General features: G+C 38.7%; 1 protein-coding gene across 2 annotated transcripts in view; it reads right to left on the bottom strand.

Annotated features, from left to right (window-relative positions):
- The window catches only part of SSH2 (slingshot protein phosphatase 2), a 241281-nt gene that overhangs the window by 23025 nt on the left and 198544 nt on the right, over positions 1-19712 (bottom strand). For both annotated transcript variants that reach the window (XM_068530613.1, XM_068530612.1), the window contains 6 exons: positions 17552-17620; positions 16695-16760; positions 13181-13375; positions 9469-9562; positions 9206-9334; positions 184-230 (listed from right to left, as the gene is read on the bottom strand). In XM_068530613.1, coding sequence (XP_068386714.1) covers positions 184-230; positions 9206-9334; positions 9469-9562; positions 13181-13375; positions 16695-16760; positions 17552-17620 — 600 coding nt within the window. The remainder of the gene's footprint in view (positions 1-183; positions 231-9205; positions 9335-9468; positions 9563-13180; positions 13376-16694; positions 16761-17551; positions 17621-19712) is intronic.

Consider the following 19712-nt stretch of genomic DNA (forward strand, 5'->3'; position numbering starts at 1 on the left):
GGGGGGATGAAACAGTGGGAGAATAGCCATTTTAATTTTTATTAAACTACACCCAGTAAGAATCGACTGGAAGCAACTCTTAAGCTTAAAGTTACTCACTGACACCTCTCTGACGGGAAAATGTAAAGATAAAACAGTGATTTCTGCGACATGGGGGTGTCAGCAATTGCTCTGTGTGCTTACCCTCGGTTCTGTAAATCCTCTAAGTTAGAGGCATTCCATTCCGAGCCCTGTGGAACCAAAAAGACAAGGTTAGAGAGTATTAGCCAGTGAACCAAATGCAATACTTGAAAAGGAGCCCTGTGAGGGAAGAAACAGAGTTTCTAAAAAGAAGGCCAATAACATCTACCAAGTTTCCTCTCTATGTGCCAGGTACTTTATATGCTACCATATTCAGTTTCCACAAATGATAGAGTAAGAAAGTTACCTTCATTTTTTAGAGATATGAAAACCAGCCCTTATAGAATTCAGATAATATTTGCTCAAGATCACATTGCTGGAAAGGTTTCTTTGACCACTCTCCAATCTAAGTTAAATGTCGTCTGTCACTCTTGTTTATAGTAGTCTATTTTATCAGTAGCATGCATCACTATTTTTACTTGTATATTTATCTATGTGCTTATTTACTACCTTTCTCCTCCACTATAATACAAGCTTCTTGAGGGCAGCAACCAGGTCTCTTGTTCTCTATGGAAACTCCTGCACAGTGCCTGGCACCTGGCAGGTATTCTTAAATGAACAGAGTGGCATTATTATGAATTAAAACTGGATTTCATTTTAAAACCCACACTTTTTCTAGTGCATTATGTTGCATCTAAGAAGTTGGGATGGTACGGTGTGTGTGTATGTCTGTAGGGGGAGAGAGTGAAATAGTCAAACAAATGAGGGAAACATGATGTGCAAAATTTAAAGGAAAATGTTTCTATAGATTATCTGCAAGATACATCAATTGTTAATATTTTGCCATATTTGCTTTCTTGCTCTCCTTCCCTTTCTTTCGATATACATCATATTTTTTTTTTATCTGAACCATTTAAGTAACTTGAGAATCATGACACTTCAGTACTTGATCATGTATCATTTAAGAACAAGAATATTCTCCTATATAATTCCATTTTTGCAACCAAAAAAGATAACATTAATACAATAATAATCTAATACATCACCTATATGTGAATTTTAAAAATTGCCCTCAAAATGTCCTTTATATTCATTCAATCAAGAATCATACTGTGCATTTAGTTGCCATGTCTTTAATCTAGAACAGTCCACCCCTGTGCCTTTACTTATTTTGTCTTTCATGATATTGACATTTTTGTAGACTGCAGGTCTGTAATACTGGAGAGCTCCCCACAACCTGGATTTATCTGATTATTTCCTGATGATTAGATTCAGGTCAAACATTCCTGGCAAGAATATGACAAGGGAGGGCTTCCCTGGCAGCGCAGTGCTTAAGAATCCGCCTGCCAACGCAGGGGACACGGGTTCAAGCCCTGGTCTGGGAAGATCCCACATGCCGCGGAGCAACTAAGTCTGTGTGCCACAACTACTGAGCCTGTGCTCTAGAGCCTGCGTGCCACGACTGCTGAAGCCCATGTGCCCTAGAGCCCACGCTCTGTAACAAGAGAAGCCACTACAATGAGAAGCCCGTGCACCACAACGAAGAGTAGCCCCCGCTCACCGCAACTAGAAAAAGCCCGCGCACAGCAACGAAGACCCAACACAGCCAAAAATAAATAAATAAAATAAATAAATTTATATAAAAAAAGAATATTACAAGGGAGATATTGTGTACTTCGTACGGCATCAAATCATGAGGCACATAATGTCAGTTTGTCCCATTATTTGTCAGACTGAGTTTGAATTCTTGGTAGATACCTTTGTGTCTGCCACATCCCTCTATTGTAAAGGTTCCTTTGAAATTAATTAGTAGTCTATAGTAATCTTTGAAGCCGTGTGAAAGCCAAAATAATCTTTTTGCCCTATGATTTCAGCATCAATTGCCGATCTTGCCCAAATGAATTATTCTACTGGAGGTTACAAAACGGTAATTTTCTAATTCCATCATTCCTTCTGCAAGTTAGCTGGCATTCTCCTGTAAAAGAGTCTCACCTAATCAATCATCACACCCTTTACTGAAGTGTCACTATGGACTCTTGAATTCTTTTTGTATTTAGAATGTTATAATCCATTACCATCTTTTTTTTTTTGGACATGCAGATTGTCCGGAATTTGGCCAGTAGGAATTTCTTCAAACAGGTTCCTTTTGATATAATTCCATTAGTCTTTGAGCACATCCATGCTTTGTGGTACAAAACGTTGTTCCGGATTCACTTTGTGAGTACAATCAGCCAGTTCCGCAAGAAGCCCTGGTTTCTTTTAGTGAAGAATGATATTTTGTAACCAAGATCTGGGCATTAATTAGGTATGCTCCTAACTACTGGGTGTCATTGTTTCTAAAACTTTTCAGTGGTCAGATCTAGGAAATATTTCTGAAAAAATACTGAGTTTACATTGGTACCTTCAACTGAAATTAATTCAACACCACAAGGTTCTTCCTTTCTTTCTTGCCTCTCCCACACTGTTTATATCTCCTTACTCCACGGTGAGAACTTTGGTTCCCAACAACTCATTTACTCTACTTACAAAATAGTTTTAACATTATTACACCAATACCAAAACCAATAACAAAAATATTAAGTTCAAATTTTCTTTGCATTTCTTTTTTTTTCCTTATTATATCCCACTAAGGGGTACAATTGGAGTATTATGCTTAAGTTATTTGAATTAATTTCTTTCTGTGAGGTTATCAATTTGATATATATTTGGGTTCATTTGCTCCTGTTTATATTCAATTTTAGAGTGTGTTTTTTCTTCCATGTTTTCCATTTGTTTGAATATACAAGACTTTTATAATATTGAAAGTCAAAAGTTTATTAAAAAGTAAACTTGAAGCCTCACTCCCACCCCCATCTCCTCAATCCCCATGGGTAACCATTTTTTATTAGTTTGTGGCTTATTCTACCTATGTTGTATTTTGAAAAAAAATAAGCAAATATATACTTACCACTCTGACTTACACAAAAGTACTTTACTACATATGCTTTTTTTGTTCTTTGCTTTCTTCACTTTACAATACACCCTCAGACCCACTCCACATCACAGTGCCACTTTCCCCATAGCCTTGCCAACAAAATGTGTGGTTAAGCTTTTGAATCTTTTCCAAACTGATAGGCATGAAATGTTATCTCAGTGTAATTTTAATTTGCATTTCTGTTAAGCGTAAAAGTGAGCAACTCTTCAATGCTTCAGGTCCATTTTCTGTCTTTGAGCTATCTGTTCATGTCTTTTGAAAAGGCAAACATATAAAAGTAAGAATTTATCTATTTCAGAATAATGCATTAAGCAGAATTTAGCTTTAGAAGACTCAGGTTCAAGTCCCAACTCCCCCTCTGACTGGGGGACCTTGGGCAAACTGCTTAACCTCTCTGTCTTCACTTTCCTTATCTGTAAAATGAAACACTCCTCCCACCCTAGTCCTAGGAATCTAATGGATAGGTTCCCCTCAAACTACAAATATAATGTTTCTCCCCATTCCTTTCGCCATGTAAGAATACAAAGAGAAGTCTGTGACCTGGAAGAGGGCCCTCACCCGACCATGCAGGCACACTGGTCTCAAGACTTCCAGCCTCTCCAGAACTGTAATAAGTTTCTATTGTTTATAAGCCAACATCTCCCACCCACCCCTCACATTTCTTTCATATTAAAATGGAAAACCCTCTCTCCATCCTAAATCCTCCTCTGGACACTGTCCTTTTCCTTTTCCTTTCATGGCCAAGATTCATAGAAATACAATCTAATACTCACTTTCTAAAATTCCTCATTTCCCATGTATCTCAACCCACAACACTGTGGTTTCTGCCCTCATCACTCTTGCTAATGACCTCTTCTAATTGTCTAATCCAGAGGTCACCTTTGTAACCTTATTCCACTGGCCTTCTATGAGTATCTATCTTGATATGGTCATCACTCCCTCCTTATGGAATTAGATCAGACTGCACAAATATCTAGCCTCATGCCAGGCACAACAAAGAGGATCAACAAATGCTTGTTGAATAAATCATCAAATGAGATAAGTAAATGAAGCACTCTGAAAATTGTCAAGTGTTATGTAAGCACTATCTTCGTATTACAAGTGATCTGTAATTTGGCCATCGAACTAGGAGATCTCAAGGATGCTGTGCTGAACTACATTTAGGAAAATAGTCAGTAAGTGATGGATGACTGATCTTTTCTACAGACCAGGGGTCACCTGACTTGCTTTAAAAAAAATATAAGAGGTTCTGAAGACTGTGCTCAAACTTAGAAAACTGGCTCCCGTACCAAAGAAAGAGGTAAGAATTATTACAAAAAAAAAAAAAGGACTTTCAAGGAGACAGAAGCCAAGCAATAAGGGCTGAGTGGCTAAATTGGAGCCAGGGAAATGTGACCACCTCACTCCTTAATTTAGAAATCTAAATCCTCTGCGGAATTCTGTACATCTAGATGGAAATAACCCTGATGTGATGGTAAAAGTCCACGGTTTTCATCTACCTGTCCAGAGAAACTTCAAACTGACAATCTGAAATGACACATATCCAGAAACAAAGTAAATTAAACGCATCAGCTACTGACTCAGTGAAGCCCATATAAAGTGACTTGGGCTCTGCTTAGGGCTGTTTCAGGTTCAGCCTGAAAGAACTGGAATCAACATGGTGTAATTACTTTTCTGTTCTCAAGACAAATGCCATGCATATTAGCCCCCTTGGGGTCCTCAACAGACTCAATCTCTTTTTTTTTTTCCTCCGTGCTTCTCAGGCAGTGACATAATTCCATGGGGGTTTTTGGTAAGTTCTATGTAATTATGCAAAGCATATTTTAATTGTATGGATGTATAAAATGAAATCTTGAAACTATACTGTAATACATTTTTAAAAAAATTTATTTATCTTTGGCTGCGATGGGTCTTTGTTGCTGCGCACGGGCTTTCTCTAGTTGCGGTGAGTGGGGGCTACTCTTCGTTGCAGTGGGCAGGCTTCTCATTGCAGTGGCTTCTCTTGTTGAGGCACGGGCTCTAGGCACGTGGGCTTCAGTAGTTGTGGCGCGCAGGCTCAGTAGTTGTGGTGCACCGGTTTAGTTGCTCCGCAGCATGTGGGATCTTCCCGGACCAGGGATCGAACCCATGTCCCCTGCACTGGCAGGCAGATTCCTAACCACTGCGCCACCAGGGAAGTCCCGCTCCTACAGTTTTTAAATAAGTTCACTTCCACCTTTCACTCTGGCTCACCTACACTGTACTCTGGCCCAAAGACTGAAGTGACTGATTTCTTTTAAAATGTTATCCTTAGTACGTGCACCCCAGTGTTCACTGCAGCACTGTTTACAATAGCCAAGACATGGAAGCAACCTAAATGTCCATTGACAGAGGAATGGATAAAGAAGATGTGGTTCATATATACAATGGAATATTATTCAGCCATTAAAAGGATGAAATAATGCCATTTGCAGCAACATGGATGGACCCAGAGATTGTCACACTGAGTGAAGTAAGTCAGAAAGAGAAAGAGAAATATATGATATCCCTTATATGCAGAATCTAAAAAGAAATGATACAAATGAACTCATTTACAAAACAGAAACAGACTCATAGACTTAGAGAACGAACTTATGGTTACCAGGGGGGAAGGGTGCGGGGAAAGGATAGTTAGGGAGTTTGGGATCAACATGTATGCACTGCTGTATTTAAGGTGGATACCCAACAAGGACCTACTGTATAGCACAGGGGCCTAACTCTGCTCAAAGTTATGTAGGAGTCTGGGGGGGAATGGATACATGTATATGTATGGCTGAGTTGCTTTGCTGTGCACCTGAAACTATCACAACATTGTTAATCGGCTATACTCCACCCCCACCTCCCAAAAAAAAGGGAAGAATTCTGTAAGTTCCAAATTGGGATGAAAACTAAAATTGCCTGAAGTAAAAAAAAAAAAAAAAGTTATCCTTAGGAAAGAACCTTGTTGGGGTCCAAAAGTTCCAAGCAAAATAGAAGAGGAGAGCACATTTATGGCAAAGAAGGACGACTGTACTGGGGGTTCTGCCAAGATCATACAACTCGACATAATCTTCAAGGATTGGTATCCCTGTCCAAATCTTTATCATACCATACCTACAGCCTCAATGCTGTGAGTCACTTCACTGTGGCAGCCAGGCACAGGATCGATAACTTTTTCTTCTAAAAAGTTTATGCTACACATCTCCAGTTGAGGGGCAAAAATCATGAATATGAGACTTAATTTTTCTTTGAAACCAAAACTCTATTTTAAAAGGATTTGTAATGTCAAATCTTGAAAAAGATAACAATCAGCAGTAAAATTCTGACTTCTTTCTCATTCACAAACATTACTGGTTGCCTGTCCAATATTACTGTGTTTCCCTAGTTTAACTAAGAATGCTGCCTGCCTTTCTGCAAAGGCTCTCTGTTCACATCTAGCATTTTCTCAGCCAAACCGGACAGCCTCCAGGAGAGCTGCTGATACGAGATTTGGTTGGCAAAGGCTTCCAGCTCAGAGAAGTAGTACACTCTTAAGGGTGTGGAAGAACTGCTTTTTCTGGAAATACCCTGGCTTCCAACCAATCAATCCTGGCTTCTGGCTGCAGACTTTCTTTAAACTATGCTCTATACTTTTCTTCTCCATATCAGCTGGACACCTTTCCAAATAAACATCTCTGTGCAGTGCACTACTAAGCCGAGCATTCTTCCAAAGGGAGGGGAGAAATCCTGCTGCATCCCTTCACACAATCTGCTTGCGCTCCAGGCATGGCAGCTACGCACAGATGAAATGACTTTGCAGAAAATTAACAACACCACTTACAGTTTGGATAAAACCTCTTTTTCTGTGTCAACTGCTGGGAAAGCCAGCAGAGCACAGACTCACTGGAGAAGAGATAGGGGTCTGGACACAGGATATGGTGGTATAAACAAAGGGAAGAAGCCATCACAGAAGAAATACAATAAGATGTTTAGACAACCTGTTCATGTACTTATTTTGTTGGATAAGAGTTAAATTTCAGGATTCTCCAGTTTGAAAGTTTTTTCCCAAATGAGAAAAATATTCACAATGCAAAGAACATGTCCATTCTCGAGAAAACAGAATTATATCTGAAGCTGAATACATTTTCCTTTTTTCAAAAATATGTATATAGATACATATTAAAAAAGTAAAAAAGAACTAGAAGGCAATATTATATAATGAAAGATAATAGTGCTTATCTCTCTTGGTGTTGATTAAATGTCATTTATTGTCTTCTGAAGTTGTCTAAATTTTCTATAACGAACATGAATTATTTTTGTAATAAGAGAAAAACCCAAGACAGAAGACTACACCAATAATCATGAAATAATAGGATGAATTTAGTGATACAAATACTCAAATGCATTTCTAGTTGATTAGTGACTAATTTGGGGAGAACTGGATTGTTCTTTCTGCTCAGAGTACTATTAAAATTTATATGTCCTAAAATAGTACCATTTGAGGAAGCGGTAAGGAGAAGGTAGTTCTTGAGCGGGTGGCATGAGAGACACAGGGAAGCATGTCTGAAATTAAACAGTTAGATAGTGACTGAACTTGATATTCGTCATGTCTACGTCCTTTGAGGTATTAAGATCTAAGCTCAATGGGAAAGCAACTTGCAAGTTTATAGCTTTGGTCACTTTCAAACGAGTTATTTTTGGCTACAGGCACTTGCCCTTCATAAAAATTAGTCCTGTTACATGGAGACAGTTGGGGGCAGGGTCCATTTGAATGAGTGACTCATAAGTTTTCTATGCACAACACAAAAATTATTTCCAAGGATACAAGAGCAGGGAATATGTGAACGCTCATGGAATTACACACAAAAGACAACAAAGCCAGGTGCTATACAAATGGAAAGGTCAATGACAGTTTTGCCATATGATCTACATCGAGAAATGGCAACACACATTGGTCAAGTTAAAGTAAAGAAAAGAAGCTCCCCTCCCAGCTCACAGCTTTTCATGAGTAATTTCATAGCTAAACACCACCATGAATCACTTGACAAGCATACATACTCCAAAGTGTCAACAAGTTAATTCAGGGCACAAGCCTTCAATGGCATGAAGTCTGACTGCTTGGTGAAATAAACTCTTATATTCAGGGTGAGATGATGCAGTTTAGTCAGTTCCTGTGCATATTTATTCCTCTTCTCTCCTGTTTCCCAGCTTTTAATCACTTCACAAATGTCCTTACCAGAGAAAGGAAGTGAAATTCAAACCAATCGATTTAGTTCCTTGTTAGCATTTTTAGTCAAAGTATGTGGGAATTGGAAATAAAAGTGAGGTTTTGGTGTTCCCCACTGACTTCAATTATCCTTGTTATCCTTGTTCCCACTACCATGTACAGATGAAAACTAGAGCTCTTTAACATTTGGGAGATAAATAGGTCTTAGGATTTTATAAGCTTTCCTAATCCATCTGTCAGAGAGATCTCCTTGGGCTAATTACAAGCCACTGAATGTTCAGGTACCATGAAGAACAATTTTAAGTCACTGAAGATTTGGTAATCAAAAAGTAATTGAGGGACTAAAAATGTAGCTACAAGGTTCCAAATGTCTTAAAAGTCCAATAGTCTTTGTTATAAGTAGTTTTCTGCTCTGTTCAGATATATCAGATCTTAGACCCATTTGGCAGATTTAAAAGAGTGGCCTCAAAAAGGATCATTCTTTTTGGATACACTGTATAAAACTACTGTGGACTGGTCTGCTTTGTGGCTCTATTATATAGGACAGATGAGATCTTTAACAACCCATGGGTAAGAAAGGCCTGATCTGTAGCATTTGCCAGTTTCCTCGGTGTAAATTTTCCCACCATAGTCAATTGATGTCACTGAGGAATTGGGAAGAGATGAGCAGAAGCACACCATTATATAACATTTCCACCATACAACAGATGTAAATAACCTTAACAGCACAGATAATAGTAAAATGTAGTAAAATATAGGAAGTGATGAGTTTTGAGTATTTATGACCTTTGTTTTTAATGTAAGTTACATTTTTTCTAAATATGATAAAATTTGATAATCGCCCCCGCCCCCATGAGTTGGTATGGACTAGCCCCAGCACACCCCTTTAAAGTGGCCCTAAGACTTACCAAGAACACGTGCTCAAATATCTGTGTAGGGCTATCCATCTGACCAAGGATCACTATCATTTCATTATCTATAAATTCCTTGAATTCTCGCAAGTTGCACACCATTTGCATTTCCAATTCAGTTCGTATCTGAAACAGAGATGACATTTTGTACTAATCTCTGAAAAGTCCCTCTGGACTTTCAATCACTCACCATTTCTAGCCCCACTCCTATTATTATTCTACCTCTAGCCTTGGAACAATGGGGACTCAAGGTCTCTTACCTCTTTGGATGTGATATTCTCCAAATCCTTCTGCATCATAATCTCCCTTAATTTGGTTTTAATTAGCCTTTCTGTTCGCTCACGTTCAGTTGGTCTGAGAAGAGAGAGATGGTGATTTTTCTTAGGCAGGAATTTGACCAAGTTAATGAATGTGCCATCTGATTATGTTTCCAAACTGGCAGGCCTTCCCTTTGTTACCCTTAAATTTATATTCTGGAGGCATGGGAGAAAGAAAATTATACTTTAAAAAGCTTCTTTTCAGAATGTACAGAATATAAATATGTATAAATTATTACTTGAAGAGATTGTACATGTCTAAAAGCCCATAAATATATTCACATATACAGATCCAAGAAGGAGTACAAGACAAATAGGCTATACTGAGTGTAATACTTTAATGGAGGACCATTTCCCATCAAGTACCCCTGAGTACCACTTGCTGAGCTAGAATACCAAGCTGGGAAGACCAGTGGTGTGACCTACTATGGAACTGGGTCTTCTGTAGCTTAAAAATGCCACCCAATGCTGACCATTTGTTGCTACAGTTCTAGAAAAATGCGAAAGAGAGAAGAGTGATTTCTGCCTTCTTCAATGAAGCAAATTCTCTTCCAAAATGGATTTTAAGGATTAGCTACCTGGAGTACTCCATCCAAAATGTTTTCTTTTTCACAAAAGCTCTCACCAAAATCTCTGTGAAATTATTATCCCCATTTTACAGATAAAGGAAATAAACAGCTAAAAGGTTAAATGACATGCCAACCGTCACTTTCACTGGCAGGAGACCCAGAACTCTCCGTCCAGCCTAACACTCTACCTGCAAGATTATGTTGCTTCCCTTAGTCTTCTGACTCTCTTAAAAACAAAAATTTCCCTTGGAACTTTACTATGAAATCAAACTAGGAAGCTGATTCTCCAATTACTGGAAAGATACTGGTTCAACATAACTAGATGCTTCTCTCTAAAAGCACTATTTCATATTATGCAGAATTTGAGTGAGGCTAACAGAGAGCACTTTCTGTCTCATCTTTCCCTCCTACCTACTTGAGAGAGGTATCTGCCCTGTACACTTCCTTATTTGGAGATGGAAATGGACTAAGCCTTCAGGCATCCTGCCTGCCCTTGCTGCCTACGGCCTTATCACTGGCTGCAAAAATAGCTTCTGTGTAATCTCCAAAGATGGATGCTCTGACCCCACAACCTTGGGGCTCCCCACCACTTGGACTCTTAGTTTCTCACGAACCCTGCAGAGTATAGCTAACGCCTCTGCCAATTCCCTGTCAATCGGCCAAAGCATCCCTGTCTTGACTAGGATTAACATTCTTAACCATGCTCCCCACCATTTTTCCTAGACATAGCTAATGGTAGAAAGTTATACATTTCAGTCTTGTACTAAAAATAAATATTGGTAAAAAACAAATTTTAGCACCTGTGTGCATCGGTTCGATTCCCTAGTTCAGCAGACTTTCTCCCAATCTTTCACACTTGTTGGGCCAGAGTGGTTTGGGAGCAGACATACCTGGGTTTTAATCCCAGCCCTGCTACTTACTAGTGGTATGACCTTGAACAAATACCTTCCCTTTGCTGAACCTCTGTTTCCTTTTCTATAAAATGCAAACAGTAATACTATCTGCCTCATGAGGTTTTTATGAGAATTAAATGAGATACCATGTATGAAGCGCCTGGCATAACATCTGACGTACACTGGAGGCACCATACACCTATGTTCCCTGCTCTACCTTCCTTGGATTTCAAAATATAAACTTTATTCACAGTAGAGCACTTAAGTCCATTTTGGCATACATTCTCCTCTGTATCCTCAGCATTATTTTTTAGGCTTTTCTAGTCAACTTAGGGAAGAAGAGGGAATGGAAAAGCCATTACAACACAAACATACTTTCTCCCTTGATTTCACTAGAGAAAAATCTGGAAAATACATATATACACAAAGAAAATAAAAATCACTGAAAATCCCCGTCACTATTAATACTCTCACCTACAACTCTCAGTCTCTTTTTCTATAGACAGATAGACATTTGTTTATTAAATATATCTTAAATTGTGGTTATATTGTACCTAGTAAGAATTAACATTTAATGAGCCTTTACCATGTGCCAGGGACTACATTTTACATTATTATTATTATTATTTTTGCTCAGGGATAGAGAGAGATTATGGTCAATTTCATTTTCTTTCCTTTTTGTGCTGTAATTTCCAAATCTTCTCTAATAAAATCAGGAAAAATGAAAAGTCTGATTCAAAATGTCCATTTATGAACCAGATGAGACATCCATTTCTCCAATACCCATCAACCAGTCATAAAGCATGAAATCAATAACACTGCCCACGATTCTGAAAGCCATACATACTATCCTTATCTTTTTAGTTACTGTGGAATCTTATTTATTTATTTGTTTATTTATTTATTTATGGCTGCGCTGGGTCTTCGTTGCTGCGTGTGGGCTTTCTCTAGTTGCGTGATTGGGGGCTACTCTTCGTTGCAGTGTGCGGGCTTCTCATTGCGATGGCTTTTCACGGGCTCTAGGCGCGCAGGCTTCAGTAGTTGTGGCTCACGGGCTCTAGAGCGCAGGCTCAGTAGTTGTGGCGAATGGGCCTAGCTGCTCCATGGCACGTGGGATCTTCCCGGACCAGGGCTTGAACCCGCGTCCCCTGCACTGGCAGGCATATTCCGAACCGCTGCGCCACCAGGGAAGCCCCAGTTACTGTGCAATCTTGAAAGGACTAAAGCTACCAGTACTAACTGGTCCTTGTACCAATAATACCCTATACAAAAAAGCTTTCACTGTTTTTTTTTGACTGTTCCATTCACACAATTCTTGGAAATTTCACCTTTTCTAGTAAAAAGCATTTATTATCTAAATTAAGCCTTTAAAAAAAGAATCATGAATTGTTTTGGTATCACTTTAGGAATCTGAAGGTGAAGGTTTGTAGGACCATTTAGCAAGTAGCTACTCTTCTTTCCCAGATGTAGAACACCTTGGAAGTGCAGAAAGATCAATTCAGAGCAAAATAAACATCCTGATTAATTTCCAAAGCAGGAACTAAGTGTGAAAAAATTTCCAAAATAGTCACATAAGTTTCAACACATAGACCTAAAAAGGAAATAAACATCAGCTCCACCTTAGGCTATCCAATTTGCAGTACAGCAGGGAGATTTAATAAAAATGTTACAGACCTAACAAGGCAAATGTGGGGCTGAGTAAGACAGAAATTACAATATATATTTTAAAAAATTTGAACAGAAATCAGTTAAAAATTAGCATAACAACGTAGGTATTCTAAATTGACTGGAAACATCTTGTTTTCTTAAGTATTAGCAACATCCCTCTAAAAGCTTCTCTATGTCATTAATTTGCTTAGGAAATGCTTCTTTTAAGATAATGGAAAGTCGGACTTCAGCCTAACTCCTTTAAACTCAAATTTCAAATTAGTGGAATCTGAATTAATGGGGTTTTAAGGTATTGCAGTTCTTAACTATGGAGACTCCACTGTGCCCAGGAGTGAAACTCTTCAGGCCTTTGCACACAACAGAAAGGACAGGTTTCTTTGCGTGGCAGATGTGTAGTGCAGACAATGACTAATATCAGTGGTAAGGTTAATTCCCTAAGAGGAGAGATTAGGGAGGAACATGCTGGTTCTGACCCCCGAGAACACAACAGAGAGGACTTCCATGATCCTCAGCAAGATGACTTACATGTCTGTGAAAAGAGCTGGAGAGTCAGGCCGGTGGGACTGCACATCCTGCATAGCATTCCATTCATTGACTGAGGATTGATCTGAGTTGATATGGCTCTCATAATAACTCACCCAGGTGAGAAACAGGCTGCCAGGGTAGTAGTTATGCATTCTGGCGACTTCACAAGCCTTGTGTAGACTCTGTAATGCAGACCTGAAAGATATGCTGGGAAATGAGCACTGGAGAACTGTGGGGATACCAAAAGGCCATGTGCTCCCCAAATTCTTCCAATTTTTAAATCCTATAGAGTTGGGCCTCTGGAGAATCTATTCCTTGGAATTCAAGATTCTCTGATTCTGATCATACTACATTATCTCTTCATAGCAATCAACTAGACATTTCTTGCTGAAAGATATGATGCATTATTAAGGCAGGGGTTAGAGGGGAGCAGGAGAACTGACAAGCTACCAGTGAAAAACAGGTCTGAGTACCTATGGAGCTCACAATCCTGTAGTTGGAACCACGCTGTGGCTACTGTCACTAGAGAACTAAAGATCTACTTCATTTACTACACAAACATTTGTTTCTCTTGGCACAGAGTCACGTCAGAGCATGTATTCCCTATGACTCTTAGAGGTTCCACAACGATCACATAGACAGATGTTCCTAAGCCTTGAGGACAAGTCCTTTAATGTCCAGGGTGTACTGATCTAATGACATCTGTCATTCTTGCTACCTTAGTCTCCTAGTCTTTTTAAACCATTTATTCATACACTTGAGCTACTTTCTAAGAACAGCTCTGGTTATACTGAGACTAATTAAATCTCTGACTCTGAACTCAGGAACTCAAGAAGGGTAAACAAAACTGAAAAGTACCTTTTTGGTTATATACTTGGGAAAACTAAAGCCAGAAATGCCAGGGAGAGTTATACAAAAACAGGCATCTTTCTATGTTTTTGTTTACTGATTTGTCTCAAGTGCCTAAAAGAATGCCTTCTTTAAAAAAAAAAAAAAAAAAAGAATGCCTTCTAGTTCAAAGTTGGAGCACAGTTAAAATCTGTTGAATGAAATGTCTTATTAGCTATAAACTAATGTCTCTCTCCTAAGGGAAAAGGATAGTATGCGAGAACTCTGTGGCCAATCTATTCCCATCTTTTTCTTAAAAATACCTTTTTATTGTTTTTTTTCTTTCATAACAAATGTGATCATGCTCATTTTAGAAAATTTAGGGACCTCAGGTAAACGGCAGAAATATCCTATAATCTGACTGCCCAGAAATAACCACTGTTGGTCTCTGCAGAGATCTAAAATAAAGATGGTCATATTCTGCATACCATTTAACTTGTTCTTTTACTATACACCTTGTCATCAACATCTTTCCAGGTCAATAAATATTCTTCAACTAGATAATTTTTAATGGTTGCATAATATTTAGAAACATGGATGTACCATAATTTAACTGATTCCTATTATTTTAGCCATTTAAATTGCTTTCCATTTTACTATTAGAACACTGACAAACATTCTTATAGTTAAAAATTTGCACACACCCTTGATTATTACCTTAGGATAAATTCTTAGAAGCAGAATTACTATGTCCAAGGGTATACAAAATGATACAGAAAGCTGGCAAATCATTCTCCAGAAAGGTTGTTCCAGTTTATTTTCCCACAAGTAAGTCTATGACAATGCTGTTCCTTGAGTCCTTGTCAACCCCGTATAACGTAAATTAAAAAATAAAATCATGACCAATTTCATGAGAAAAACATGCCAGTCCATTTTTAGTAGGGAAACAGATTTTCCCGTAAGAACAAAGTTGCAGAATCTTTTAAAATGCCTCCTTTTACTTAAAGTAAGCCAAATTCTCAGAATTCTCCGCAAATTTCAGTTTCTTACACAGATTCAAAGGTGAAAGCCAGCTTAATGCAATGTACAGGATATTCGATGCATGTTTTCTTCATCCAGGAAACACATGCTTCAAAAGCATATGCCACAAGTGTCTGGTGCAAGTGTCCTAAAACACACTCAAGGCATAACCAGCTCATACTTCAGCTGCATACAAGAGAGCGAGGCTGCAGTAACTACTTTCCTGTGAAGGAAGCACCTGGTCTAAATGCTGCTTTGATCCATACATCATCTTTTTCTTTTCTTTTTTTTTTTTTTGTGTGACTTTCAGTTCACTACTCCTCATGTGGTACACCAAAAAAAGTTTATTCTGCAATAAGCCAACAGAGCTAGGACTAGTCAGTCTACTTTAGAACATCAAAGCTTGAATTACTTGAATCCTTAAGAATTAAGACTGCTTTGTACTCCTCCCCAAAATATAACTGAAAACAGTGCATTTATGGGACTTATGGGTTTTACCTGGTATAGGTCAGTTGCTTTTAATGGACCCTTAGTCAAAAGCGGTCATAAGTTTTCTATGAGAAATTTATCTGTGAAATATGCCCTAAATCTAAAAATTGGTCTAAACACATAACCTGAAACTCTGTCCTACCTCAATTACTGCATGAAATAAGATTTAATTGTTCAGTTGACTCTCTTTTAGGACCGCACCCACTTCAAGCCTATCAATCCTGTTATTCAGGGGTAAGTTATCTCCCTGGAGTCTTTTTCAGGCTCCTTTATTTCTTGTTTGGCTTGCATTTTGCCCATTCTACTCCTCATGGGGACTTCCACTATAGAATATGCAACTGAATGAGGAACTGAAATTCAAATCGCTGACTGGGGGATGACTCTGAATCTTAAGAGTCACATCATTCCCTGCTTATACTGGATCATTTTTCTAGATAATCTAGAACAAGAGAATAAGAATCTATTCTGTCTAAATGTAAGAGATACTCTTAGGCCAGTTATATAACCTCTCCAAACTTTGGTTTTCTCACCCATAAGAAGGAGCTAATAATACTATTTTAGGGAGTTGGTGTGATGATTAGATGTATTCCATGTAAAGCACTAGGCTCAATGTCTGACATATATAGTAAGTAACCCAAAAGTGTCAGTACACCAGTTGATGGTTATTAACAACTACAATGTTTTTTCTAGGCTTTATTTGCATTATATAAATAGTCTCACAAACAGTTGCCAGCAATTAGATGGAAACGTATCGATGTATAATATAACTCCATCAGTGCTATCCCTGATTACCTGAAGAAAGGGGAAGTTAATGCATAGTCGTGAATGTTCTAGACTCGGCTCTACACTGCTGCTAACTTAGTCAATGTGTCCCTATAAAACTCAGTTCCAACTGGCTATTTGATCCATTAAGTGTCTTCCAGAGTCTAAGAGCACCTCTGAGTTTCACTTGTTCACCAACGCTGAAGGCCTTCCATTGTGATAATTTGAAAACTGAACTTCTAAGTCATCTTTAACTATGATGGCCACACAGACAGATCACACAAAATCCTATACACACAAACAGATGACAGAGCATTCTCATAAAGAACTGTATCATTTCAAATACTACTTCTCACAAAATATTGTTCCAATAACGTTAAAAAAACTTTCACAGAGATATTAAAAGTCCTCTTACCACATTGCCTGCACAGACACAGGTTTGAATATGTGAACTCTGTTATCTGTTGATACGCTGAACCCACTAAGGAAAACAAAATGAGACAAAAATCCATAAATGAGAGTAGGTTATTTCAGCTGTGAGTTTTCAAGGCTGTTTCCCAGGCTAGCAATTGCTGGCTCAGTAGAAGGTATCATCAGGCACTTTTGTGTAGAAGTTAACTGGAGTATGGGACTTGACTGAAAAGCTTCAATGAATTGTCTGATTTTATCTACCAAGCAAAATGAATGGACTCCCACATTGGAGTCAGGGAATTACATACTGCTTCCCAGCTGTAGCTATGGACAAACTGTTCTGCTGTATGTTTCTATTTGGAAGTCTTGTGGGTTCTTAGCAAACCTGACCCTGGTTTTATAAACTGGAGCAAACATCTTGCGTCTCTTGAGGACACATTCTAAAAACACCAGTAGGTGGGGGTGGGGGGGGTCACTGGAAAGAACTGGCACAGGAATGGGTTATACTGTAGGCTGACAGCTGGCAGAGGCAGCAAGAGGTTATTTGAAACAGAACATATCATCCTCTGGGAGAGCACTGCAACAGTCCCACATGCTCAGATTAAAGAGTGAGCCAACAAACTAGTTCTTCTTTGTTTGGATTCTTACCATAGTTGGTCTAGAGGAGTAGAAGTGAGAGGCTCTGGCAAGTTGTAATTTTACTCTACTTTACAAAACAGGAGTTTAAAAGGACTCACTGAGCTGCTGACATGACAGTTCAGTTGGGCACAATGGGCCTCCCATTCAGCTGAATGAATGGGCACTAAGATGGAACCCCACCCCTTGGCTTTCTGTAGGAGAATAAAAAGGGAAAGCTCTTACCCATCACCGTCCAAATGAATTAGGGTGTCACTCCAGAGAGGCAGGACTAAGCCCATGGTACAAGTGCTACTGCAAGACAAGAAATAGTCCATAAGTTACTTCCTGTTACTTTAGGAAGCAGCTGTTTATTAACTCTTTCACTACAAAGGATAAGTCCCTAAGCTCTAAATTCTGACATAAGTGCAGAAATTTCTATCATATTACTAGTAACCCAACATATGTGCCCAGGAGCTGTTTTAAACAGGTGTTAGTTAGGTCTCTATGTATTAAACATAGAGAACTTATTGACTGAGCTTCCTTTACTGCTGTCTTGCACATGGCCACTGTCTAAAAAAGTCCAGGTGATTGCTGACTTGCGATTGGCAGGTTTCAGCCCAAGTTCACAGCACCCAATTCAACTCAGAATTATTTCTAATGCCAAGAACTATTGCTAGTTACTGAAGACCTCTGAATATGTGATTTGCTCAATTCTAATCCTGAGGTTTACATAGATTTATTAAATAAGAACATACTCAATAGTCTAAAAGGGAAAAGTAATTGTTAATGGCTTGTAATCAAGTCAGAGAGACAAAACAGACACATTACAACTTAAATAAATAAAACAGTGCTTGGTGGCTGTGCACTGAAACAGCACTGCTGAAATGCAGAGTGAAGCGGAATGTCAACAACCAAAAAAAGGGTAGCTCTAGTATGGTATGTTAAAATATTATTTAAATCACACCCTATCCCAGGGAGGAAACTAGCTTTAAGTTAATGGAACAGGTTGGGATGGGAAGCCATGGACTCCCAATTGTGTCTCTATCACACCACTTCTCTGGACAACTATAATGTACCTTAGAACTCTGCCACTTTCTCTCCTTAAGGCTGCCATAAACCATTTTCCCCTCCATCCAGTCTCCCAAAGGCTCCTACACCCTCTCCCTTCCAATATACCTAGAAAAGCAGCATGGTATAGTAGAAAGAACACCAGATGTAGGAGGTGGAAGAGTGAAATATGGTTAAGAGCATAGGCTCTGGAGTCAGAGGGGCTTTGGAATCTGGATTCTGCATTAACTGTATAATTTTAGGCAAATTATTTAATTGCGTTGTACTCCAGTTTCCTCATCTGTAAAACTGGGATAAAACCACTTTCTTTATTGGGCTGTTTTGAAGGTTAAATTAGATAACACACCAAAAAAAAATGTGTACAACAGTGCCTAAAACACAATAACAACTACCACTTATTGAGCAGTTATACTATATCAAAAGATCTGGATTCGATCTCCTTCAGTATTTCAATTCCTTTTGACAAGTTATTTAACCTCTCACAGCCTTAATTTCTTCATCTTAAAATATAGGTAATGAAACCTAAGCTTCACAGGGTTATCATAAAAATTTAAAATATTTAAAGTAAAACAATACATATGAATGTATTGTCATGTAAAACAAATGTTGAATATGAATCTGTGGTGGGTGCTCTAACACAATGGAAAGTGATTTTGGCAGGGCAGGGTGGGGGACATTATTAAAAACAACATGGGGAATACTGAACTCCCACTGCTGCTGGAGTCACTGCAGGGCTAACAAAGGCCATTCCCTAGCTGGGCTGTATCTAAGGCTCTGCACTGCACTTGCTGGCCTGTGTTACTCACAACTCCACTAGTGATTCCAGAGTTCAGGAGATTCAAATCAAGATTGCCAACAGCTTAGGCACATTGTAACCTTGGGCCTGAACTCCTGAACAGCTATCAAGCCAGGCCCTGGAGGGAGGAAGGCTGCTCCACCACTGTTTTTGTTGACTAGATGAGGTGAGTACAAGGAAAACCTGTTCTGAAAATGGCTTCCCAAGGTTGAGCGAGTTATTTTTAGAGTAGTTTTTTTTTTTTTCCTTAAGTGAATGCTTACCTAGGTCCTAGCAGCAAGTATAATTTGAGTATAAACATGAAGGATTTATAGCTTAGTGACAAATCGAGAAATTAAGTAACTACAGAAGATACCAAAGGTCCAAAAGAGTGTGATCTATGAGCTTGTGACCAGACACCAGTTAACCTTTAGACAAGTGACAATGATATGCAGGAACCAAACATCACATTTTCTGCTGGTATTCAGGTCAGAATGCTTTTTTACATTAAGAAGTAGCTTTTTCACATGACAGGAAAGAGGCCTGAATTAGGCACACCTA

Source organism: Eschrichtius robustus, chromosome 20 (genome assembly GCF_028021215.1).
Source record: "Eschrichtius robustus isolate mEscRob2 chromosome 20, mEscRob2.pri, whole genome shotgun sequence".
Taxonomy (NCBI): domain Eukaryota; kingdom Metazoa; phylum Chordata; class Mammalia; order Artiodactyla; family Eschrichtiidae; genus Eschrichtius; species Eschrichtius robustus.